Source organism: Motacilla alba, chromosome 5 (genome assembly GCF_015832195.1).
Source record: "Motacilla alba alba isolate MOTALB_02 chromosome 5, Motacilla_alba_V1.0_pri, whole genome shotgun sequence".
Classification (NCBI taxonomy): Eukaryota; Metazoa; Chordata; class Aves; order Passeriformes; family Motacillidae; genus Motacilla; species Motacilla alba.
Genome location: NC_052020.1, coordinates 61172487 through 61199744, shown reverse-complemented (window position 1 = coordinate 61199744; position 27258 = coordinate 61172487). Strand labels below are relative to the sequence as shown.

The following is a 27258-nucleotide window of genomic DNA, read 5'->3' as shown; positions in this document are numbered from 1 at the left end:
ACCATCACCTCTGGATCCTTTTTCTCCATTCTGGTGGAGGTTTTACTGTCCCAGTTCCCCACACCCAGAACGGCCTGTTCTGCCCTAACTCGAATAAAACTGATTTTAAATAATTCACAATCACGTCTTCAAACTCCAAAATTTTGATTCCAGCGAAACACCAAATAAATTAAATATAACCAACATCCAGTGTGTGCACAGACCCAACTTCCTGCTGCCATTTGCCTCTGGAAAACTTCGTCATGGCTGGAAAATATCTGGCCGAGCAATGGTTCGTGCTCAGCTCACGTCAGCACAGCTCTTCAGACCCAGGAACATGCATGGAAAATGTGTTCCCGAAGGAATGCAAACCAGGGAATTCTGGCTCTCTAAAGAACTCAGCTCATTTTTTAACCCCTGAGAAGGAAGAATTCCTGAAATCCTCCCGTTCCAGGGTGGCACGGGGAGGTTTTGTATCCTTACGAGGTGTTTTATGTAAAATACTAAAATGTTCCTGCTTCCCTAAGCTTCCCAAGGCAGCAGCTTTGCAGGGAACTGTTGGCCTAAAGACAGGAATTATCCTTGGGAAAGAAAATATTCCAGATCCCCGCTGCCTTCTCAGGGAGAGCTGGGAATTGCCTCTCCCAAATCTCCTGTTTTCCTCTCACCACATTGCCTTAAGTTATTTGTACTTCCCAAAAAACTCCTAGATCCTCCTACGTAATGGATATCAAAAGAATTATTAATCAAATTTACTGATATTCACTATTTTCCAGGCAGTTTCCCACCTTGAGATGTGAGTTGTCCAAGGGGAAAGTTCTCCATGGAACAGCTGGAAAATATTGGAAAAGGGCAGTGGAGCCCCCATCCTGGCAGGGATTTAAAGCCCTGTGGAGGTGGCACTTGGGGACATGATCAGTGGTGGCCTTGGAAGTTCTGGGAATGGTTGGATTTGATCTCAGAGGGCTTTCCCAATCTAAAGCATCCCAAGATTTCATGAATTCTCCATATTTTTATGGATCATGATCACAACACGGCACCCGCTGCTGTTCCTGGTATAATTTGATCTTTATGACAAAGCCCATTTTATCCGAAATAAATATTTTATTTTAAATTGGAAATTCTCTATTTTTTTCCCTATTCCAGCCAGGATAATTCCATATCCATCACCTCTCCAGCCTTTCCAGCCACACCAAAATACACCCGAAAATCCTGGGAAAATTCTGCCTAAACTTGGAGCCAGCCATAGAAGAATCTCTAAAATAACAACAACAAGATGCTCAAGCAGCATCAGCTGAGGACCCTCCTGATCCTGAATCCCCGAGGGAGAGCACAGGAATTTTGGAAGAGGAATATCAGGGAAGCTCCATGTTTGAAGTGTTAACAAGTCTTTAATTGATGATTTTCCCATCATTTTCTGCCCTTGCTCATAAATCCTTGGAATGTTTGAACATCCAAAACTCAACTCTAGTTTGGAATAACGTTCCCTCCTTCGTTTTCCTTGCTGCTTCCACTGAATGCTCCAAACCCAGGGAATGATTTCAGGGAATGATTTGGACCCTCCTGATCCAGTGTCCTGATCCTGAATCCCTGAGGATGAGCACAGGAATCTTGGGACAGGAATATTACAGAATCTCTCTGTTTGAGGTGTTAAAAAAAGTGGATGCTTTTTCCATAATTTTCTCCCCTTGCTCATAAATCCTTGGAATGTTTGAACATCCAAAACTCATCTCTGCTGTGGAATACCATTCTCCCCTTTGTTTTCCTTGCTGCTTCCCCGGAATGCTCCAAACCCGGGAATGATTTCAGCTCCCCGTGGCGCCTCAGTTTAACGATTTTAACGGGAATTTGTATTCAGGCCCTTCTCTCCTCTCCCCCTGCTTTATTTACTTATCAAGCCACTTTAGCCTTATAAACAGCTTTTAAATGAAACTTTCCCCTGCCTTTAAGGTCAAAAAAGTCTTTAAACCCCACAATTCCCATTTATCCAGGGGCTGATGATCCCCAGTGACAGGAAGAGGAAATTAACTCGGTCTGCTCATTCCCGAATCCCACTTTTGCAGGTAATAACTTTAATGGGAAAGGGAAGGGCTGATAAAAGCCCCAGCCCGAGTTAACAGCTCGTTTTTCCATCATTTTTTCCCATTGTTTTTATAGGATTGCGACTTCCCAGATGAGCAGGAGAAAAGCTGGAGTTGTTTGTGACTTCTCTGCGTTGAACTCATTTGCATCAGCTCTTCCCCAAGGCTTTGGCAATTTGATTTAATTTACTTTTTCCTTCCTTATCCCTTTCATAATTCCACTATTAGTTTTGGAAAAATCTCCAGCAAAGCTGCCAAGGGAGCACGGTTCATTCTCTTCCACAATTATCTTTGGGAAGCAAACGGGGCTGGAGTTAAATCAGGCTCTCTATTAATGTTTAATGAAGTTTTTTAGCCTAAGTACATTCATGTTTTAAGGATTAGGAAACAGAAAAAGGAAAATTCTGGAGCTATCCAGAGAAATGACAGCGAGATGCTTGTTTGGTTTGAGCCACACAGCTGCTCCTCACGGTGAGGGTCAAATCCTGGTTTTTATAGTGGGATTTGTTAAGGAGAAAATTCCGGGAATTTATTTCCACTGTTATGCCCCAAGCAGAGGCTTGACCGACCGGTTTGGCCTCTCCAATTTGCATTTCAAGCTAAACAAACAATGAGTTTTTCTCTCCCAGCTCCAGCAAGGGGAATAATAAATAAATAACAATAAAAAGTGGTGCCTCTGCTCGCTTTCCATTGGGTTTGTGGCCACTCGTTTTTGTTGGATTCCCACCACAGGAAGGTTATCCAGCACTTCCGAATCCATCCGTTCCCAGACTCCCCACTGCAACCTCATTTCCAGGTGTTTTAGCTCCTGAGGAGGGTCTGGAGGTGCCTGAATGGAGCCTGGAGCCCAGGACACAGAGAAACCCAGACAAGATGGGATTTAGGAGCTTTGGGAAGCTCCAGTGCACAGGGATTGGGATCCCTGTGAAATGACAACAACAAGTTTCCATCCAAAGCTTGGAATAGGGATATTACACCTTGGATAAAGGATTTATTCCAGTGAAATAAAGCCACCGTGGCCTGAAATAGGAAAAAGCCATTTGCACATCTGGGAGTAAATCAAAATAAGTGTGAAAATCCATCCTGGAATTGTGCATTCCAAACCCTGCCCTGCACAGATGTATCCATGGAACAACGAGGAAAATCCCTGTTTTGTGGAATCCAGGAATGTTTTGGGGTGGAAGGGACCTTAAAGACCATCCAGTGCCATGGGCAGGGACACCTCCCACTGTCCCAGGGTGTCCCAGTGTCCAGCCTGGCCTTGGGCACTGCCAGGGATCCAGGGGCAGCCCCAGCTCCTCTGGCAATTCCAGCCCAGCCAGGAATCCCCAGTTCCCAATCTCCCACCCATCCCTGCCCTCTGGCACTGGGAGCCATTCCTGTCCCTCCATCCCTTGTCAGAACTCTGAAGATTCTTGTCATGGACTCCTAATTTTTTCATCTTGTCCCTAGCAAGGTCCTAATTTTAAGTTAGAGGGATTTTGATGGCAACTTCCAGCGTAAAATTATTATTAATTTCATTTTCTTCTGCATTCTGTGTCCGTGCCTGCTTTGCAGAAGGATTTACGATGGAAAATCCCAGTCCCCACTCTCAGGAATTTGCTCACTTGGATTTTGTGCTTCGAGTTGTCTCCCCTGTCTGCGGAATTTGCTGGGATTTTCCGGGCTGGTGCCTCTGTCCTGGCTTGGCTCCTTGACAGGGCATTAAACTCTCTGGAAATCCAGATCCAGCCTCACCCAGCAACTCCCAGGTTCCTGAGCTTCAACGTTTGTGCCGGAGCACGTGCAACGTTTGCAAGTGATAAATATTCAGATGAGTAAAAACAAACGGATAAAACGAAACCTTTGGGGCAAAGCTGCACCGTTCATTTCCCTCCGTATCTGCAAATCTTGATTTGCTTGATTTGCCCAGCTGGGGCCAGAAGGGGATGGGTGAATAATGAGGAGCTTCCTTGAAAAACCATGACATGGGAGTAATCTGTGGGTTTTTAAAAGTGTCTGCTCTTCTGAGTGTCTTTTATGGGCTCTGCCGCTGCTGTTCCTTGGATTTTATGGAATTGAAACTGTCCTGGCTGGAATATAAATCAACGAACAGCAGTGAACAATATTTTAATCCTTCAGAGCTCACGAGGGGAGCCGTGGCTGAGCTCTGGGTTCAGGGTCCTTCGCTATGGGCAGATCCTGGGTCCCAAATTTATCTCTTCCATATCCAGGATTCAGGAATGTCTCTGGAGGAGCACGGACCCACTGGTGACCTGGGAAAAAACCCTCTGCACTCATTTTAAAGCATTTTCCAGCTAAAAAAAAAACATTGAACCAATTTAGGAATGCTGGGGGTGCTCACCTGGAGAAGGGAAGAATCCAAGGAGATCCTCCCAGGGCCTGAAGGGGCTCCAGGAGAGCTGCAGAGGGACTGGGGACAAGGCCTGCAGGGACAGGAGCCAGGGAATGGCTCCCAGTGCCAGAGGGCAGGGATGGGTGGGAGATTGGGAACTGGGAATTCCTGGCTGGGCTGGAATTGCCAGAGCAGCTGGGGCTGCCCCTGGATCCCTGGCAGTGCCCAAGGCCAGGCTGGACACTGAGGCTGGAGCAGCCTGGGACAGTGGGAGGTGTCCCTGCCATGGCAGGGGTGGGATGGGATGGGCTTTAAGGTCCTTTCCAACCTAATCCATCTGGGATCCCATTTGGGATTTGAACCAACTCTCCTCCCTTGGGGATCCAGCCTGGGGTGCAACATCCTGGCTCATTCCTGGAGCAACTCACACCAATTCCTTTGGAATAGTCAGCAGGAAAATTTTTTTTTACTCATTCTTGCAATAAAAATTCCATTATTTGTGGGGCTGAACTCCACTGGACGTGAACAGAGCAGGGGAGAGGCTGGAGACTGGGTTGGGATGGAAGGGATATTAGGGATCATCCCACTCCACCCCTGCCATGGCAGGGACACCTCCCACTGTCCCAGGGTGTCCCAGTGTCCAGCCTGGCCTTGGGCACTGCCAGGGATCCAGGGGCAGCCCCAGCTGCTCTGGGAATCCACCCCGGTCCCATCCCTACCCTCCCAGGATCCTCCAAGGACACTCAAATACCCAGGAAGGGAGGACAAAACAGGGAAGCAAGGCGAGAAGAGCACAGGGGAAATTCGAGATAAGGCTCCTATCAGCACAAGGGAAGGGCTGGATTCTGCTCCTGGTTCCCCTCAGGCTGTCACCGACAGGTGACACTGATCCAGGTGACACCGAGCCAGGCGGTGACACCTGCTCAGATCTGCACACAACCCCTTTAATGATTAATGGGGCATTTTAAACTCTCACCCCACTCCCGGAACCTCTGCCAGAGCTCCCTGCTCCGAGTTTTTCACTTTTCCACAGTAAAACACGGGAGCTGCAGCCCCTGGAGCAGCCTCGTGATTCCAGAGAGAATCCCAGAGAAGTTTAGACCGGAAAAACCCTCAAAGATCATCAAGCCAAACCATTCCCACCACTGCCACGGCCACCACTGTCCCATGTCCCCAGGTGCCACATCCACGTGGATTTAAATCCCTCCAGGGATGGGGATTCCACCACTTCCCATGGCAGGACAGCTTTTCCATGGAGAAATTCTCCCCAGTATCCAGCCTGAACTTCTCCTGGTGCAACTTGGGACTGTTCCCATTTATCCTGTCCCTGGTATCCTGGGATAAGAGCCTGATGCCACCTGGCTGTACCTTCCTGTAGATGCCACCAGTGCCAGCCACCCCCAGCAGAGCTCAGCCAGCCCAGGTGACCATCCCGCCCAGAGCTGGGGTCACCACATCCCAACCGCGCCCACGCTCCCAAAAAGTGATGGAAAAGGATGTCACAGCCTCCAGTGCCAAATAAACCAGGGATAAACACGGAAAAACCAGGCAGGGAGAGGAGCAGAGGAGCTGGAAACACCTGGGGGAGATCCCAGCACGATGGCTTGAAATAAAAAGTGTTTTTTACTCGGACAGGGGAGGCAAAGAGATGTTGTGGGGAGAGCAGAAAACACAGAAATGTGCACATAAAACAAATGTATGGACTTCAAACAGCGCCAAAATCCCATTTTTACTGCTCCTCTGGACAGTACTTGCTACAAATTTTATTTGCCTTGAAACAGAGATCAGTTCTCACCTCTGTATTTTATTTCTCCTGGGGACAAGGTCACTTTAGACCCAAAAGGGGTTTGCTTTTGTTGAGCAGAGAATTACCAATAAACCCCACAAAATTCTTTCTTTCTCTGTGCTTGGGAGATTTGGGGCCTGTTTTATGTGCAGAAGTCGTGGCTTTAGGTTAAATTATGCATTTACCTTTGGGCTGGGTGAGGCTTTCATCTCCTTCAGAACCTGGGACTTGGAACAAACCCCAGCGACTGGAATTCATTGAACTGCCCCTATTTTCAAGCCAAGGTCAGGGCTTGAAAACCTGGGGTCAAGGATTGAAACCCTGGGGATGGCTCAGCCTGGGATCCGTGGAAAATGAGAGGGACTCAGCTCAGAGCCAGAGGGCAAACTGTCCTCAGGTTCCAAAATAAAAAGAAGCTTTGGGCAGGTTTAAAGAAAATTAAAAAAAAAAAAATTAGGGCTAGAAGAGAAGAGCTCAGAGCAGCAGGACAGGGGCAAAATGGGAATTTGTTGGAGCAACTTCTCAGCCCAGAATTTCTCCCTGCTCATCCCTGGTGTCTCCTGAGAAGGACATGCAGGACAAGGAGCCCTCAGCTGAGGCAGAACGACCAGTTTGGGAATACAAACCCCGCTTCCTTCCCTTCCTCACTTGCCAGCGTTCACAAGGGATCGAATTATTTGAAAGGGAGGAACATTGAAACTGAGCAATGGTGGAGGCACCAAATGATGCTGAAACAGTGATGGGATAAAACCTTTCCTCTGGAGCCAGGCTGGGAGAGCTGGGAATGTTCCCCTGGAGAGGAGAAGGCTCCAGGCAGAGCTCAGAGCCCCTGGCAGGGCCTGAAGGGGCTCCAGGAGAGCTGCAGAGGGACTGGGGACAAGGACAGAGGGACAGGAGCCAGGGAATGGCTCCCAGTGCCAGAGGGCAGGGATGGGTGGGAGATTGGGAACTGGGAATTCCTGGCTGGGCTGGGATTGCCAGAGCAGCTGGGGCTGCCCCTGGATCCCTGGCAGTGCCCAAGGCCAGGCTGGACACTGGGACACCCTGGGACAGTGGGAGGTGTCCCTGCCATGGCAGGGGTGGCACTGGGTGGGGTTTAAGGTCCCTCCAACCAACCCCAAAGTGCCCCAAAGTTCACTCTTGTGCGTGGCCACAGGAAAAGGAGGAATTACCACTCCTAAAATAAAACCATCCCATGATATTCCCCATTTCAGATGTGTCCCAGTGCCCAGCACTAAAGCAGAGCCTTGCTCTGAAATGAAACTGCCCTGAGTAGATCTGATGTAAAAAACCCTCAGAGAAACAGGGTTCGAGTTCATTTGGATTTTCCTGGTCCTGGGTGCTGGGAGTAATTGAATCCCATTTGGAAGATTCCAAGGAGCCAGGCCTTGCTCATCATCTTTGAGCCTGGATTTGTATTTAGGTTCTACTCCAACTAAATAAAAAACCTCACAAGTAAATAAATAAATGCCTAAATAAGGGGTTCCACCTCTGTTTATGGGGCTGCTCTTAGGGCAGATGGATTTGTCTTCTGTGTCCAACAATTTCATGCTGAATGGAATAAACTCCAGCATTTTCTTGTTTTCCTCCTCCCACAGGAGTCTCTAAAATTCTGTATTATTGCTTCAAAGTCTGCTTTTCCCCCCCAATGTTTTACACAGAATTGCCTTTCTGTTTCCAGTAAATCCAGATATTGCTCCCCTCCTTCTCCCTGCTGCTTCCTCTCCTGTTGGAGTTCATCTTCCCCCTCAACCAATTTTATCAAGCCCTGTTTTATCACCAAAATTGAATTTCCAGGGTTATTGAAGGAATATCTTTTTCTCTCTTTTCATTTCCTCCACAAACTCCATCAGGGCTCACCTTGGATATATTTGGGAGCTCTGCATAGTCAGTGGGATTGCCATGAAAAATACCCTGGAACACTCTGGGTTCCCTGTTTTCCTTGCTTTCCCACCATTCCCAATCCTCCGGGACAGTGGAAGGTGTCCCTGCCCTGACAGGGCTGGAGCTGGGTGGGTTTCAGGTCCCTTCCCACCAAACCATCCTGGGATTCTGGGATTCTTTCCCACATCAGCCAAAGCCCCAGTCCATGGGGCAGAAATGAGCTACGATCCATGATTTATTCCTGGAGCAGGGGTCTGGGTGGCTCCAAGCCTCCTCCAGCCTGGCCTTGAAGTGGATCCATGCAGTCTGGAGAACCCTGAAGGTCGACAGCAACCGTGCCCACGGCAGGGATGGGACTGGAGGAGCTTTAAGGTCCCTTCTGACCCAAACAATCCTGGGATTTTATGATTTTTCCAATTCCAACAGAGGTGTGGGAGCCTTGGCTGTGCTGGATATCCTGCTGGGCTCGATGACCTTTCCAACCTCAGCCATTCCATGGGCTCACATTTGGTCTGCCAGGTTCCAAGTCACAGATTTCAGCTCTCAAAGGATAACAAAACCCAGCAGGAACAGAATCCTCAGGGAATGGGCGCATCCCCGAGGCTGCCAGAGCTCCAGGAGCGTTTGGACAACGCTCTGAGGGACAGGGTGGGATTGTTGGGGTGTCTGGGCAGTGCCAGGAGCTGGACTGGAGGATCCTTGGGATCCCTTCCAGCTCAGGATATTCCAAGATTCCAAGATTATTTCAGTAGAGGTGATGTGGAGATGTTGCTGTTTCTCCTTCGTGGCTCCCCAATGTCTTGAGGGTACCAAACCCAACATCCAATGGATCATTCCAGAAATTACCAGGCTCCGTGAAACTCCTTGGAATGATTTTACATTGCCCAGACAAATCATCATTATCCTGATAAAAACAAATTGCAGCAGAGTGTGAATCTGCAGCCTCTCCACTGCCGGCCAGGACCTTCCCAAAAGGAAAAATCACCATCCTTTGTTGGGAAAATCAGTCCCAAGTCCTGTCATCCTATGGAATGGGAATTCCCATCCATTTCTTTGCGTCTCTGTCCCTCTCTGCAAGCCAGCCCTGCCACAGATTAGAAAATGAGGGTAGGATCAGTCTGTTCCTTGATAGAGAATAAAATGTGCCAATAATCCATCGGAATGATCGAATAAATCCAAATAAACTGCCCCGTCTGGAGGGAAACAGTCAATGAAAGCAGGGAGAAAAGTGGCTTATGATAAAAATATCTATTAATGGGCACTGGAACTGCAATGGAGCCCGGAAAAATGAGGGATTTGTATCAGCTGTGAGGGATATGGATCAATTGTGAGGACTATGGATCAATTGTGAGGACTCTGCATCAGTTTTAAATGGTTTGAATTTATTATCAAGGCTCAGAACTACCTGGAGATAACAATTCCTCTAAAAAGAATTGGAATGTCCCTGCTTTGGTGTGCCAAACCAATAACAAGTGGAAGGTGTGAAAGTTCCCTTTATTCGGTGCAGAGCTTCTGAATGCAAGGAAAGTGTGAGAAATACTGTTACAAGGAATTTCCTACCAGGAATTTCCAGCAGGGAAGCTGCTCATGGAGCCACGGAGACCCTGCCTGGGAGATGAGTGGGGTCTCCACAGAGAGGAGTTGTGGTGACACCAGCAATTCCATGGATGATGGATAATGACTGGAGTGATTTCCAAGGGAATGATGATCCATGGAAGCTCCCCCAGGCAGGTGGAGGAGCTGGACAACACCCAGGGGGAGATCCATGTCCTACCAAGCTAAGGACACAAAATCAGAACCTTCATCTGCTCCGTTCCCTTGTGCTGGAGCACCTCCTGTCCTGGGGGAAATTGTGGGGAGACCTGGAGGGGCTGGAGAGTGTGTCCAGGGAGGGGAACAGAGCTGGGGAGGGGCTGGAGAATTCCTGAGGGAGCTGGGGAGGGTCTGGAGAATTCCTGAGGGAGCTGGGGAGGGGTTGGAGAATTCCTGAGGGAGCTGGGAAGGGGCTCAGCCTGGAGCAAAGGAGGCTCAGGGGGCCCTTGTGGCTCTGCACAGCTCCTGCCAGGAGGGCACAGCCGGGGGGTCAGGCTCTGCTCCAGGGAACAGGGACAGGAGCAGAGGGAACGGCCTCAGGCCGGGCCAGGGCAGCTCAGGGTGGGCCCAGCAGGAATTTCCCCATGGAAAGGGGGCTCAGGCCTTGGCACTGCCCAGGGAGAGTTGGAGGGATTTCCAAGCCCTGTGGCACCTGGGGACAGGCACAGTGGTGGCCTTGGAAGTGCTGGGAGCAGTTGGATTTGATGATCCCAAAGGGATTTTCCAACCTCACGGATTCCACTCAAGACTCCTTTTGCCTTCAGTGATTTCACTCCTGATGTGGTTCCTCAAAGCCTGGTGGAACCCAAAGGAAATCTCTCCAAAAAATCATCATTCCCACAGACCCTCCCAGCATTCCTTGCATCCAGCGCCTCCAATAGTGAATCCAACATCCTCTGGCCCATCTCCGCTGGAAAACCTGATTTTGTGGGACACAAAGAGCTCTAATTTCATTCCTGCTGGAAGGAATCTTCCTGCTGACACTGTTCCCAGCTCCACAGGCAAAACAATTTACAAACCTCCCTATTAACAGCAGCAGACAGGCCTGAATAAAAACGCTAGAACTGGGAATAAAATCCAAAGGATTTGGGAGGGAGCGCGGGGAAAGCAGCGGCTTGTCTTTAAATCTGTGGACTGCCTTCCAAACTCTGCTTTATGAGGCAATTACAGGTACAAAGTTGAATATTGGAAAGCGAGACAGGAGGAGAGGGATTTATGGAGCTAAAAAATCAGCTGGGATGAATTCCAGCAGCATCCATGGACAGCGTTATTTGTGTCCTGTGTCAATCCAAATAATCTTAATTTTTAATGCTGCACTTTGCAACCAGAGTTCTGTCAAAATCCATATTTTGCGTAATTATGGGAATTAATCTCCTAAGTATTACAGGACAACAAAGGAATTATATTTACTCAGCATCTTCTGCTGTTAAAAATTAACTCCACAGACAAGTTCATTATTCCAATTTACCTTTCCCTGGCTGGTGTTGAGTTGTCCCTGATTTTTGGGACTCCTTTATATTCCAACCACAACATTCCCTCTCATCCTGCTGCTCTCCTCCTTCCCATAACCGTGGGGATGGATATCCCTGAATTCCACAGGGTTTAGAGAATAATCTCATGGGTTTTTCCTCAGCCCTTTGGGTCTGTAATTCCCATTTTCCCTTCCAATCCAACCTCTTAACCTGTTATTAATTGGGAATAGAAGAAGAAGCTGTGGCTGCTCCATCCCTGGAAGTGTTCAAGGTTGGATGGGGTTTGGAGCAACCAAAGCTCTGATCCTTCCTATTTTAAATATGGATGTGGAATGTTTACAGCTCTTCCCACTCATTTTTTTCTTCTTCCAAAACAATTTTTGTTTGGAAGGCTCTTTGCTCCTGCCCTCAGACAGTGCAGGATTATCCTCTCCAAGACCAATTCCCAAAACAACCCCAACATAAATAATTCCATTTTGCCTCCCTCAATAACATCTCTGTTTATTCAGGATCTGGAGTGTTCTAGTTTTTTGGGGGTTTTTTTTGGAATTTCTGACAGGAAGGCCTGTCTGTGATCATAATTTTAGTAAAAAATATGAAAAAATTCAAATTATCTGGTTCTCACCTACATTTTCCATGGTGCCAGGGTTTGCATATTCCTCACCTCCCTGGGTCACCAAACTCACGCTGCCCTCGACCTTGCTAAATGTCAAAAAGCTCCTGGGATTTCTCTTTCCTGGTCCAGCCATCCGTGATTTCCCTATTTTTTTCCTCGCCTTGCTCCATGTGGATAAATTACACCCAAAGCCATCCTTGCCTCTGGGTCGTTCTGAAATCAGCCTCGATCAGATGAACATCTTAGAGAACAGATTTTTTTTAGGGAATAGATTTTGCTGGTTTACAGTTTTCTGGGAAGTTTCTGGACTAGGAATTCAGGAGCAGGGAATGATCCATAGGTTAAAAACCACAGCATGGGAATTATCCATCTGGAGTGCCTCAATCTCTCTGTGTTTATACATAAAATAAATGTAGCAATAAATATCTCCACAGGAAGGTCCAAGCTTTAAGCTCAGCTTAGCAGCATCAACCTCTGCCATATCCTGGGAAAATCCCTTTGGGCAGGAATGTAGAATTCTTTGGATACAACCACCGGGGTGGAAAAAAAACACTTTGGAAAGCAAATCAAAATTATAAAGCAATGGGAGCACCATTATTTTGATATTTTCAAGCTGTTAAGGTCATTACGTCATTGGAAGAGAAGGGAAAAAATGGCTCAGAATGAAAAAAATTGAGCCTGTTCTAATCTTGTTTTTAGGCTGCTCTTTCTCCCACCACAAGCAGCCCAAATTAAACCCAACTTTTATCTCCAGAGAAAGAATTCATTCAGAAAGTGATAAATGCACCAGCCTGGGAATGGACTGGGTTATGTAATATTTGTCCTGAATATTAATCAGCTTTTCCCACTCAAATCTTCAATCACAAGGAGAAAAATAAAGATGTAAATAATATTAATATTAAATGCAAATTCTGCTTTCCTTCATCATTCTGGCCTGCCTAAGCACAGATTTATGAGAGATTTGTTTAAAAATCCAGATATTTGCCCCACTTGATTTCTCAGATTCCTTGGTTATCCCTTTTTAATGAGGTTTCATAATTAAAATTTTATAATCTGGAAGATTTCACTCTTTGGGACTTTTACCTCACTCCTGATCTGCATTCACATGACAATTCCATGAAGTTGGTAAATTGCCACAGGGACTGGCCACCCTACCTGTTCAAACACCTTCTCCTAATGACTTTCCTAAAATTCCAAGAGTTTTTAGCTCATTAATCCCAGTCCCACTTGGGATGGGAAGTGCTTCCTTCTCTCTCAACAATTTTAATTTCATTATTAATACAATATTTGCATATAAATATTTCATCAGGCAGATATACCCAGAGTAGACCCATCACATTCCCGAGCTGCCAAATTGCCTTTTCAAGGCAGAAAAATTCCTTTTCCCATTCCCAGCTGCAAAGAAATCGAAAACCAATGAAAGAGGACTCAGGACTGGATTCTCCAGCTGATGGAAAATGGGAATAATGCATTTCTGCTGCTCCCCTCAGTGCCCGAGATCATCCCTCAGCCTCATCTTTCTCCTTAATTAGCTCTGTTCCATTCCCAATCCAATCCCTGCAGGATGAGCCCCTCTTTTCCAGAGTTATTCGGAATTTATCACCAAGGAAGAACGACACAAATAAAGCCGAGCTCCAACAGAACAGGAAGTTCTGGAGCATCCCAATGCGGCCACCAAAGCTCTGCCAGCCAGGATTCCATGAAGTATCTTGGATGTTTTAAGAGGCTTTCCAAGGGTTTGGAGATGGATGAGTTTGGGAAGGGGTTTGTGCTGTAAACAGGATTTTATGGAGAGCAGAAGGAAAAGGGAACTGGGGAAAACCATCCTGTCCTCACTGCTCCAATCACTTGGGAAGGGACACGATGGAAATGCTGCCTAAGGTGGCACCTGGTGGCACTTTTATGTCCCCACCCTCTCCTGCAGCTGGAAAAGTGGAGATGGCAAATTGTCCCTGGATTGGGCCCTGTCTGCCACCAGCAGGGTTTTATTTATTCCTTAAAAATTAATTTATCCACAATTGTGGCTGGAAGATCATAAAATAGAATTCCAGAGTGGTTTGGGTGGGAAGGGACCTTAAAATCCACCCAGTGCCAGCCCTGCCATGGCAGGGACCCCTCCCACTGTCCCAGGGTGTCCCAGTGTCCAGCCTGGCCTTGGGCACTGCCAGGGATCCAGGGGCAGCCCCAGCTGCTCTGGCAATCCCAGCCCAGCCAGGAATTCCCAATTCCCAATCTCCCATCCAGCCCATGATGGGAAGCCTCATCTCAGAGCAGCCTGGGACAGTGGGAGGGGTCCCTGCCCATGGAGGGGTTGGAATGGGATGGGTTTGAAATTCCCTTCCAACCCAAACCATTCTGTGACTCCAGGATTTTCAGTTTTCTAGAGAAGCTTTAGGATTTACAGTAAACACACACACAAGAAAACCCCTAAACCACAGCTCAAGGACAAACTGTGACCAAGACCAAAAATCCTCAATTTTCCTAGAGAACTCCCAGGCTGGGATCCTGACATCACTGAGATGGGATAAAGGGATGGCAGCAGAGAAGAGAGGTGAGGAAAATAAAAACCTCATTGGATGAGGAGGTCAAATTATATTTTAAAAAATCCTTTATATTTGAATTTACTTTTCATTTCTCTTTAGCTTGACCCAACAGATGTGACCTGGAGCAGTAATTCCACAGAGGGATTTGTCCTGTGGAACAGATTCCCAGGGAATGAGCACATTCCCAAGGCTGCAGAGGATGAGATTGTTGGGGTGTTCATGCAGGGCCAGGGGTTGGATTTGTGATCCTTGTGGGTCTCTTCCCACTCAGGATATTCCATAATTCCTTGAAAACAGATTAATTAACCACTTTTAGTGAGACAAAATCCTTCTGTCACAAGGAGAACCTTCCCCAAGAATGGGAATATTCTCCCTCAGCACATCCACAGTGAAATCCATGAGTTATTCTCTAAATAAAAGCGTTCCATTAAAAATCTTTCCCTGCTCATCACTGCTGGAAGCATCTAGGATAAATATTCCCAAATTCTGAAAAGAACTGGTTTTTATGACAATTGGTTAAATGCCACCGTTGGTACAGAAACGCTGCTCAAGTCGTTGGGAACAAAAACTTTCCTCCCACAGGAAAAATAATCAAAGCTTTCCATAATTTTTCTCCATTCATCTCCAATTTGTCACTTGCCAGGATGCGAACAAAGGCAGTGGAATTCTAAACACGGAGAGATGAAAGGAAAAGCGCCTGGAAATACCTGTTGCACTCCTACTTCTTGGAAGCATTTTCAGGTTGTGCCTCTTCTCTCAGAATTAGGAAAATTCTGCATCTCAAGCAGAACAAAAATGCATCAAAAGAAGGGGTTTGGCAGCAGGAAAAAGTGGGGGAATAACAGCGACCCCAGCAATGCGTCCCCAGAATCTGAGAGTCAGCAGAGCCATCCCATGGGATGCACCAGGAACTGCCTCAGGTCCTGAGGAAGTGGGAAGCTGCTGGAATTCCTCACCCACAAAATATTTTCTACCTTTCACAGCAAATTCATGCCAGAAAAGGGGGACAGAAGCTACTTCCCCCCTCCTTATTTAGAAGGATCAACACTCCACTGTTTCTGTGGTGGTTCTCATTCCCAGATTCAGAGAATTCCAGGATCACTGAGGTTGGGAATGAGCTCCAAGATCAGAGTCCCAGCTGTGCCCAGTGCCCACCTTGTCCCCAGCCCAGAGCTCTGAGTGCCACCTCCAGGAATTCCTTGGGCACCTCCAGGGATGGGAACTCCAACCCTCCCTGGGCAGTGCCAAGGCCTGAGCCCCCTTTCCATGGGGGAATTCCTGCTGCCGTGGGTTCAGTGAATCCAAGCAATGCTGTGCTTGGGCATTTCTCCCCTGGGTCCTTGGGCACAGCAGGCAGGTACCCTGCCATGGAATCATGGAACCCTTTAGGCTGGAAAAGCCCTCTGAGATCGAGCCCAGCCCTTCCCCAGCCCTGCCAAGGCCACTCTGACCGTGTCCCCGAGTGCCACATCCACAGGGCTTTGAATCCCTGCAGGGATGGGCACTCCAACCCTCCCTGGGCAGCGCCAAGGCCTGAGCCCCCTTTCCATGGGGAAATTCCTGCTGGGCCCACCCTGAGCTGCCCTGGCCCAGCCTGAGGCCGTTCCCTCTGCTCCTGTCCCTGTTCCCTGGAGCAGAGCCCGACCCCCCGGCTGTGCCCTCCTGGCAGGAGCTGTGCAGAGCCACAAGGGCCCCCTGAGCCTCCTTTGCTCCAGGAAAAAATGACTGAGCCAAGGACAGGAGGCGCAGATCCCTCATTCCCAAGTTCCAGCAGGATGAACCCGCTCCTAACACGGCCGACCCCACAACTCAGAGAAACCCCCACGTGGGAGAAGACTCCATCCTCCCTTCAGCCTCGACTTTGGGATTTAAAGCTGGAGCAGCGGGAAAAAGCTGGAGTGGAAGTCCTGCAGATCCCAGCCATGTAATCAATGCATCCCTAATCTGTTACAAAGCAGAGCCAGGAAAAACAAATCAGCTGCTTATCAGCACTGGGGACGCGTGAGGAGCAGCCCTTCCCTGGAGGCCCCGAAAGAGGTCACTTGTGCTGAGCACAGAGCGCTGCTAAAAAGCCAAGTGACAGAAGACTGAGGCATCTGAAAGTGGAATAAATGAGGGCTGCACTTCGTAAAACACCCAAATTAGGTCCTGACAGAGCAGCAGAGGCAGGGAAGTCACTCAGCACAAAGAATGGCTCCTTATCCCCCCCGTTATTCCCCAGAAGCCACCTCAAACCAGGCTTTCCGTGTTCTGACAACAAATGCTGCACATTTCCAAAATAAAAAATAACTGATTCCCCCCCTTTTCCCTCCCCATTCCCGAGGCTGGCTGGCAGAGCGGAGCAGGCTGGATCTGGATGCGGATCAGCTCCCAGGGAACAGCTCTTGCCCTCCTTTTTCCCTCCTTGTTTTACACAGCAGCAACAAATGAGCTCAGGATCAGCTCAGCATTTACAGAAATATGTCCTCCCATCTCATCTGCTTGTTCGTGTGTCAAGGAATTCAAAGCTGTGGGGAAAATAATGATTGCCTCACACTTGGTTGGGTTTTTTTTGTTTTGTTTTGCTTTTTTTTTTGGTTTTTTACTAGAAATGAGACTCCTATGTCATTTTTACTTCCACATTTACATGGAATTCATGGACTCAGGGAACTACAGAGACAAACAACCCCACATCAAATATGTAACAGCCATAAGACTCTTGCTGCTGTTTGTTTAGGTGAGGAATAAATCAGCTTTTTCCCGGCACAACAAAGAGAAAATCAAGGGAAACCAGGTTTTACTCACACTGCACGATGAGCTGCACCAAGGCCTCTCTGGGTTTGACATTAAACCCGTTGTACTGGCTGGTCTGGCAGCGGTAGGTCCCGGTCATTTCCCGGGAAACGTTGACGATCCGCAGGATCCCGTCGTAGCTCTCGGTCTGCAGGGCCCCGTCGGGCATGGCCACCTCCTTGTCCGCCCGTGACCACAGGATGATGGGCTTGGGCTTCCCTGTCACCTGGCACTGCAGCTCGATGGTGTCCCCTTCCCGCGTCACCAGCGGGGACTTCTCCTGAGGCACCGTCAGGTTGGGGGGCACTGGGAAGCAGGAGAGGAGAGGGGTCAACAGTCAGGCACCAGGCGTGGATTTCCTGCTCAGGATCATCCACGGAAAAGCGATTTATCCGCAGCAACACGTGGGTTGCGCTCTTTGGAAGCTCCCACGTTTATTTCTCAGCAGCCCGGAGAGCCTCAGAGAAGATTTGCCAGGCCTGCTGTGACACTCGTGCCCTCCCTGCGTGTCCCTGCCAGCGTCCCGGTGCTCCCCTCCCACCGTCACTCACTTCCCCACTGCCAGCTCTGCTTTCTTTTAAAAAGGATTATTTGGTACTAAATCCCATTTTTTTAGAACAGCCTGGCTGCTGATTTTTTATCCAGCCCATGGAGAAATGGCTGTGGATGCGGAAGGGTTGTGGCAACTGAGAAATCATCACCTCAGAACTGGACGCCTGACCCCAAAATGCTGCTGGGGTCTGTCACAGGGGGTTCATCAAAGTGGTGTTTATTCCATGGGGACAGGCATTAACAATTCCCAAAAGGACACTGGGATTATTCCCAGCAGCCCCGAGGAGCAGGAGCACCTCACAGTGAGCAGGTGATGGCCAAGGACACGGGATAAGGATGTGGATGTGTGGGAGCAAATCCAGAGGAACCCATGGAGCTGCTCCAAGGGCTGGAGCTGCTCTGGAGCTAGGCTGGGAGAGCTGGGAATGTTCCCCTGGAGAGGAGAAGGCTCCAGGCAGAGCTCAGAGCCCCTGGCAGGGCCTGAAGGGGCTCCAGGAGAGCTGCAGAGGGACTGGGGACAAGGTCTGGAGGGACAGGAGCCAGGGAATGGCTCCCAGTGCCAGAGGGCAGGGATGGATGGGAGATTGGGAATTGGGAATTCCTGGCTGGGCTGGGATTGCCAGAGCAGCTGGGGCTGCCCCTGGATCCCTGGCAGTGCCCAAGGCCAGGCTGGACACTGGGGCTGGAGCAGCCTGGGACAGTGGGAAGTGTTCAGCCTTGCTTGGAAAACGCTTGGAATGCTGTGGTGTGGGTGGAGAAATGGAAAATCCAGATTTAAACACTGCCCACCCTCCTTTTCCTTTGGTGCCTCCTGAAAACTCATCTTTCCTCATGAATCTCCTGTCCTGAAGCAAGGAGAGACATTCCCTGTGGGAACACAGTCCCTCCAGGAGCTTTTCCTCTCCTCCCTGTCCTTCCCTCAGCTCCTTTCCTGGAACGCCAGGGCTGGCAAAACCCAGCCTGCACCTCCCTGCTGTCTGCAGGAAAAATATTCCAAAGCAATTTTCAACCCCCAAGGGACAGAAACAACAAACTCGTCCCAGTGAGAAGCAATTCCAGCTTTCCCCTGGGATCTGCTCCCTGTCTCCAGCCCTGACAAGCCTGGTAGGAATCGGAGTTGAAATCTAGGGCTTTCACAGGAACCAAAGTGCTGCCTTCAGCTGTTTTGAAGGCTTTAATAGCTCCTGTCAGGTGGGACAGGCTGACATGGGAAGAGCTTTTTCCACAGGGAATGGAAGGAAAAATTATTTTATACTTAAAAAAAAAATCAGGAAAAATTAAAAAGAAATAAACAGCAACTGCTTAATAAAACATTCCCAATATGAATAAATCATTATTAATTCTCAGTTATGGCGTTTTGTGCCACAGCAGGTTCTGAGCACAGGAAAATTCCCAGGGGAGCTGGAGCACTGTGAAATCATGGAGCAAAGTGGGAGAAAGGTGTTGTTCCAAGAAGGAAAATACAGTTTATAGGGAAAGAGCCTCCTCCTGGATTTTCCAGCTCACCCGACTTGTGGCTTCTCAGCTGAGGGCAGATGTGACAGAACTCTGTGGATCAGGAAAAATCCTGGATTTGTCCTTTCCCAGCCTGTGCAGTGGATCTGCTCCTGGCTGGGACTGTTGGGATCCAAGCCTCTCCCAGCTGGATGGATGCTGGAGGCTCCTCAGTGGCCTGGATTGTCCAAACCAAGACACTCAGGCTTCCCTGGGAATCACAGCCTGCCCTGGCTCAGGGATTCACTGCTTGCGATAGCCGAGGGGTTACGGCCCTGGGATGAGATCCCTGATATCCTGAAATCCCTGTGATCCCAATATCCTGAGGGAAAAGCCCTGTGCCAGCCCACACAGCTCTGCTGCAGCCCCAGCTGGGGCCAGGATGGGAGATCTCCCTCTGGGCATTGTCCCTGTGGAGCTATCCCTGGACACGCGGTGCTGGCAGCTTCTTCCAGATCCCAGCATTTCCAGGATGTGTGACAGCAAAGGGTCCGAGCTATCCAATCCCAACCTCAGAATCCAATCCCAGTCTGAGCTATCCAATCCCAACCCGGGAATCCAATCCCAGTCTGAGCTATCCAACCCCAACCCAGGAATCCAATCCCAGCCTGAGCTATCCAATCCCAACCCGGGAATGAAATCCCAGTCTGAGCTATCCAATCCCAACCTGGGAATGAAATCCCAGTCTGAGCTATCCAATCCCAACCTCGGAATCCAATCCCAGTCTGAGCTATCCAATCCCAGTCTGAGTTTTCCAATCCCAGCCTGGGAATCAGCCATTCCATCTGGGACAAGTCAGGGAACTTGGGGAAAACACAGGAAGCACATTAATTTTTGGAGGGGATAAAAAGCAGATCCACAACAAAAATCCCCTGTGCTAGTGCAATAATTCCCCCTCTTTTCCCACCAGTTTTTCCCGAAAAAGTGGAGATAGCAGCACAGCAAAACAAGCTGCACCTCGCTGAGATAAGGAGCACCACCACGAGGGTGGTGACAGCTGATAAGAAAGGCTCTGTCAGTGTCCCAGATGGAAAGATCCCCTCAAATCCCTGCCTCCTCGTCTCCCGTGGCATTTCGCAGTGCCTGTCACTGCGAGGCAGCTGATAGCTCGTTACGGTTCCCAGGATTTATTCCTGTTGTTCCTGGAAACAGCAGAGGGGACAGGAGGGACAAGGCCATCCATTAAGATGAAGAATTCCAGGGGCAGTGCCATCAATCCAAAGCCTGGCTGCACCTCTGGGGCACATTTGAGTAATAGCGAGGTCCTGCCAAGAATTTCTCTGTGCCCCACCCCATGTATGGCTCCAGCACACCCTAAATTTAGACCCTCTAATTAGGGGGAATCTCCACTCTCTAATTAGGGGGAGAAAATGCCCCAAATCTTTGCTCAAAGATGAAGAATTCCATAAATCCAAAGCCTGGCTGGACCTCTGGGTCAAATTTGAGGAACAGAGACCTAAACAATGAGGTCTCACCAAGAATTGTTTTGTCCCCACCCCATTTATGGCTCCAGATCATCCTAAATTTAGATCCTGATTCTCCACTCTCTAGTTAGGGGGAGAAGAAGCCCCAAATCTTTGCTCAGGGATGAACAATTCCAGGAGCAATGCCATCAATCCAAAGCCTGGCTGCACCTCTGGGGCACATTTGAGTAACAACGAGGTCTCACCAAGAATTTCTGTCCCCTCCCCATTTATGACTCCAGATCTCCCTAAATTTAGATCCTAATTTCTCTAATTAGGTGGAATCTCCACTCTCTAATTATGGGGAGAAAAAGCCCCAAATCTTTGCTCAGGAATGAAGAATTCCGGGGTTATTGCCATCAATCCAAAGCCAGCTGCACCTCTGGGTCACTTTTGTGGAAAAGTGACTAAAACAATGAGGTCCTACCAAGAATTGTTTTGTCTCCACCCCATTTATGGCTCCAGATCCCCCTAAATTTAGATCCTGATTCTCCACTCTCTAATTATGGGGAGAAAAAGCCCCAAATCTTTGCTCAGGAATGAAGAATTCCAGGGGCATTGCCATCAATCCAAAACCTGGCTGCACCTCTGGGGCACATTCGAGGGACAGAGACTTAAACAATGAGGTCCCACTAAGAAATGCTCTGTCCCCATCCCATTTATGGCTCCAGCACCCCCAAATTTAGGCCCTCTAATTTCTCTAATTAGGGGGATTCTCCACTCTCTAATTAGGGGGAGAAAAAGCCCCAGACCTTTGCACAGGGAAGGTTTTTGGCAGGGTTTCCCCTTTCCAGCCCAGCTGTTTGTTGTCACAACCTCACAGGTATTTAATTATCTCCGAGCTGTCTGTTCCACTGGCAAATGTCGCTGGAATTAGCAACAGGCTGAAAAAATGAATCCCCTTTTTTGGGGAAGGGTGACACAGCAGGCGCTGGCAGCCTTAGGCACGTGGGATTTGTCTCCATGAGCAATCCACCTCAAAAGGATGGAGGAGAAAATAAAAACTGGATGGATTTTTTTCCCCCCGCAAAGATTTCAGGAGACCCCAGAGCAGGGAATGATGAGTCTGGGTGAGCAAGGTTAGAAACGGGGAACCATGGAATTGTTCAGGTTGGAAAACCCTCTGAGATCATTGAGTCCAGCTGTTCCACGGCCACCGCTGCCGCAAGTGCCACATCCTGAGGGATTTTAGATCCCACCAGGGATGGGGACTCCACCCCTACCTAGAGTTGGAGAACCTTTTCCAGGCAGGAATTCTCCCTGATATCCAACTAAACCCCTCCTGGCACAACTTGAGGCCGTTTCCTCTCTTTCCACCACTTGTGCAAAGGTGAGCGGGCAAAGGTGGGTCCAGGGGCTCAAATCCATCAGGAAAGGAGCAGGGATGAGCCAAGAGTGTGCCAGCCAAGATGCTGCCAGTGGGATGGGCAGGGAGGGGTGCCAGGCAGGTGGGGAGGGTGTCACCAGCTGTGCCAGGCTGTCACCAGCTGTGCCAGCTGCTGTCTCCCAGCAGGTGCTGCTGTGGCACCAGGAGAGCCCTGGAGGGCTCAGCCTCTTCCCGAGGGCTCCAGCAGCTCCAGAGGCTGCTCCCAGGAAAGGGCAGCTCTGCCCCTGCTTTGCAGAATGAAAAGGTACCTAAATCCTAGGTGGAAACAAGAAATGTTCCCTCAATCCTGCAGTCCACTGGCCAGGCTGGAAAAGGACAAATCCATGCTTTTTCCTGATCCTAACTGGAAACAACAAATGTTCCCATATTCCTGCACCAAGGGGCTTTAAAATAAATTCACACTCTCAGCAGTTTCCTGAAGTGGAGGGTGACACTGGGAGAAAAAAAGCTTTGGTGACACTTGGGAAAGTGACACCTGGAGAACAAAAGGCTTTGGTGACAGAGGACAAAAAGCTTTGGTGACACCTGGAGAACAAAAGGCTTTGGTGACACTTGGAAAAGAGACACCTGGAGAAAAAAAGGCTTTGGTGACAGAGGACAAAAAGCTTTGGTGACACCTGGAGAACAAAAGGCTTTGGTGACACTCCAAGGAAAAAAAAAGCTTTGGTGACACTTGGAGATCAAAACTTGGAGAACAAAAAGCTTTGGTGACACTCAGAGGACAAAAAGCTTTGTTGACACTTGGAGAACAAAACTTGAAGAGCAAAAAGCTTTGGTGACACCTGGAGAACAAACAGCCTGGGTGACACGCCAGCAGCACCGATCTAAAGCCACGCTGTCACCCTGTGAGTGGGCAGTGGCCCGTGGTGAGCAGGTTCTGCTGATCTGTGTCCAACCCTGGTTTTAAATAAAATATCTGAGACGACGCGGCCTCCCTGGGCTGCTGAGCCAGCACGAGGTGAGGTGGCAGGAGGCCACTGCTCTCCTGCCCTCTGGTGTTTTGTTCTGCTCCCCAGACAGACATTCCTGCTGCTGGAGAGAGTAAAACCAGACAGGAGCTCTCCCAGCTGCTCTCCCGTGGCAGTTCCCCTGTAATTCCAGAGGATCTGTGATCCAGCATGGTCCAGAGGAGAGCCGGGACAGGACAAGACAGCTATTTCCGAGGGAAAAAACCCAAAATTCCTGAGCCTTGTGTGTTTATTCCTTGTGTATTCTGGGTGTTGTTAGTTCTACTCGAGCTCTCTGAAGTCCTGACGGATCAAATTCCAGCTTAATTAACGGATCAGACAGATTAATTAAATGCCAGAGAGCCGTTGGCAGAGGCAAGAAGCTGCAGACAGAGAAATCCTTCAGAGGCGCTCTGATCCCATTAAAACCTCCCAGCCCTTGGAGGCTGGACGGGCTCTAACATCCCTTCCCAAAGAATTCCATGATTCCAGGACAATCAGAGGTGGACAAGGAGCCCCCACAAGTGGTGGCCTTGCAACTGCTGAGCTCTTCCATGGGGATTTTGGGGGCTGCTGTCACTTCTGTGTCCTTAGGAGCCTCCGGGAAAACATTTCCTTGGAGCGATCCCTGTCAGCGACAGGGAAAAATCCTGGGATAATGTGGCCAGTCTGCTGCACACGGATTCATCCTAATAATTAGGATGGAGCACAGCAAAGGAGTGTTTGAGCAGCACATCATGAAACCATCCAAACTGGAGATCACCCAGAGAGAATCTCCCCAAGGAGCTGTTGGAATTCACATCATCCAAGGAATTCAAACCCAGCCTGGCTCAGGAATATTGAGGAATCCACGCCGTGCCGGCTGGAAGGGAGAACAAAGTTATTTGTGTGTCCTACTTCTGCAATATTTATGAATTTGAAGGGCTGAGTGGCCGGGATTAATCATCCTCTGCCTGAGAGCTGCAGTTTGGGCCCAGCTCATGATTCATGCCCTGACGTGATGCCGGAGTTAAGACAGGGCTGAGCCGGGGCACAAAATGGATCTGAGCAAGATCATTCCGCCCGGGAAGGGCAGCGAGGGATAATTATTCCTGAGGGATAATTATGCTGCTTCTGTCTGTAAACACAGGCTGGAACTGCTCAGCTGCTCTGGCTTTTTGGGAGGAATGTTGGGGAACACCGAGGAGCTGCTGCTGGAAGGGACCCAGAGGTAAGAGAAGAGACCAAGGGGAGATTTGCTGATCCAGGAAAATGATTGGAAAAGCAGCTGAAGCCAAGAAAACTTAGGAGAATTTCCTTTACCCTTGGAAGAGGGTCCATCAAGGCCCTGGTGTGGAAGGGAAATGGAGCAGCCTGTCAGGAATTCCTGGCTGGATTTCACAGGTGCTTTCCCATCGTTCCAGTTCCTGTGACCCCACAGGCAAGGTCTCAGTTCCAAAGGGGAAATTCCATGTTTTCTGGGGCACAAACCACTCCTAACTGCGCACGAGGACACCATATCCACCATGGATTTTATGGAATCACAGAATCCTTTAGACTGGAAAAGCCCTCCAAGATCACCAAGTCTAACCATCAGCCAGCACCATCGTCACCTCCAACCCGTGGCCCCAAGTGCCACATCCACACGTTTTTTGAACATTTCCAAGGAAGGGAACTCCCCTGGACAGCCTTTCCCATCGTTTCTGAGAAGGAATTTTCCCTAAGATCCAATTTAAACCACCTCTGAAGCCATTTCCTCTCACCCTGAAGTGACAGTGAGGCCTTGGACAAAGGGTCCGATCCTGAGGGTTGGGATGATCCTGATTTTTGGATGAAAGTTCTGCTCAGGCAGGGAAATAATTCCAAGATCAGCGCTTGGAACACAGCACAAAGCCCTAAACCACTACCTTGCTCTGCAGCCAGAGGAAAGAGGAACATTTAAAACCCAGAACATGCAGAGCCAGCGGGAAATTAGGGAAATGAATTCCAGCGCTTTTGCAGGAGCCGTGCTGAGGAGCATCCATGGATGATGAGAACCATGGGATGAGGAGTCCCTCCAGAGCCCTCTGGAGAAGCACAAAGGGACTCTGCCACTCACAGGGTGTCAGCTCCCAGAAATCCTGCTGGAATCAGTCTGTGGAGGGTGGATTTATCCCAGAGAAATCAGATTCCCCAAGGGATTGTGAGCAGGACAGGAAAGGCTCGCAAAGACGGAATCAACAAGAAAAACTCTGCACGTTAAACTCCGCACGAAACCAGAACTATAAAAGACAGAGATTTGTAACTAAATCCAGTGTTTTTCTGTCCCTTCTGCTCCCTGCTCCTTCCCAAGATAAATTCCAAGGATAACAGCTCACCAAACCCATCCATTTGCTGCAATAACCAAAGGCCTCTGCCATCAACGACCGCTCTGGATGGTGCTTAAGGTTTACAAATATCTTAATTAGCCACTAATTACCTCCCAAACCCCACATCCTCGTTATGCCACGGCTGTGATTCCAATAAACATTTCGGGCTGGAATCAAGGTCTCTTTTATGTCTCATCAAAGCAGGAACAGGATGACCAGAGGACTCCTGTGGCACCACCGGATCAAGGCTGCAGGTCCTGGAACAGCAGCCTGGAGCTTTAATTAATTCATTATTTAATGGAGAGCTGATTAGCTTGACAGGGAAGCCCTTTTCATATTGCAGAGCCTCGCACGGAGCAGGTCTCCAAGAATTTTCTCTGCCTGGATGCAGCAGAACTTCTGGAAAGCCAAATTTACCCCTGGAAGTGTTGGAGCAACCTGGGATAGCGGAAGGTGGCCCTTCCAACTCAAAGATCCATTCCAACACAAACAGCTCCATGATTCCATGATTCCATGATTCCCTGAGATCTGGAGGCCTCCAGGCTGCCCTGTGCTCACCCAAAATCCGTGTCCTGCTCTGGGATGCTCCCATCCTGAGGTGGTACAAGCTCAGCACATCCTCAGGCTCATCCCAGGGGCAGGAATTTGTCTGATGTTTTTTTCCATGTGGGACATCTGGCTGTGCCCTTACAGGGTGGGAATGGGCCACAGGAAGAACTCCCTTAGGAAAAGAGGGATCAGCACTTCCTCCAGACCTTCCCGTGGCAGTTCAGAGCAGCAAAAGCAGAAAATAAAAGAAAATACCCCAAAAATAACAAATCTTTTCCCTGCTCAGTGATGTCTCCAGGGAAAAGGTGGAAAGGGAATGAGCCAGAAGGAATGAATTTTTGGGAATAAAACCAGTGTCCTGAACAGAGCAAACCATCCCAATCACAAAGCTGATTCTTCCTGCTAAAATCCAATATTTGAGACAGAGAAAAAATCCCTTGCGCAGGCTGACACCCTCCAATCCGCCTCCTTTTTTTTTTTTCCTTACCACAAACCCACTTTATTGAGGTTTTTGCTGCTTTTTTAACATCTTGTTGCTTTTTTAGCATCTTCTGCCTCCAGGTTTCCATGACATGATCCCACATATCCCGAAAAACCCAGCCTGGCTCTCGGTAACATTTGCCCAGGGTGGGTTTTATGGATGACAGGGCTTTTCTAGGGCAGATATTCCACGTTTGAGTGTCGATTCCCACTCTCCACTGACCTATTTTATTGGGATATGGGGGGAGCAGCGAGGGGATTACTTCAGGTCCATTTATGTAAGATACTCAGGACATAAATCCGTGGTTTTCCTGCTGAAAATGTCAAGGGAAAAAAAAATATTCCTGCTAAACAAGGGCAATTCCAGAGCCACACGTCCCCTCCCAACCTCCTGGAGAATTCATGGATTTCCTCCTTCCTTGGGATTTGATGCAGGCCCTGCTGCCCCACTCCGGGAGGAGCCACACAAACATCAGGAAGAGGAAATTCCCCCCCATCCCAGACATCCAGAGGGATGTTAATAAACCCCTGCAAGTCGTGGCATTTGGGAAATGTGTTTGTGCCTGGGCCTTCTGTTCCTAATTAGCAGAGCAGTAATGAATCTTGATGAATCAGTAATGACCTTCAAAGCACTGCAACTATTTCAGCTTCCACTTGGCTGGGTAATGAAGTCATTCCAAGAGCAGAATTCCTTTTAGGATGCTGCAAAAGGCTGAGCCCAAATTCCACCTTTTCTTCCCCCTTTCCTGATTTTCTGGAGTGTTCCAGGACAGGAAGTGTAAGGGGTGACAGAATTCATCATTTCCTGCAGGGATTGTGGTGAGCTGATAGGAATGGCCAACTAATGGATATCTCCAGGAAATCTCATCAGTTTTCCCAAGGATTCCCAAGGAAGCCCAGGGAATTCAGTAGTTATTGGATGCATGACACAACACTGTTTGCTCCACCTGGGCAGGCAGGGGACAAAGTCTGCATGGAATGCTTATCCATCATTCCAA

At 48.9% G+C, this 27258-nt stretch overlaps 1 protein-coding gene across 2 annotated transcripts in view; it reads right to left on the bottom strand.

Moving 5' to 3' along the window:
- Positions 1 to 27258, bottom strand: part of MDGA2 (MAM domain containing glycosylphosphatidylinositol anchor 2) — a 207456-nt gene that overhangs the window by 51861 nt on the left and 128337 nt on the right. For both annotated transcript variants that reach the window (XR_005257063.1, XM_038137890.1), the window contains one exon: positions 17074 to 17367. Coding sequence is in view for 1 of the 2 variants with exons in the window: in XM_038137890.1 (XP_037993818.1) it covers positions 17074 to 17367 (294 nt within the window). In the remaining variant the exon portion in view is untranslated. The remainder of the gene's footprint in view (positions 1 to 17073; positions 17368 to 27258) is intronic.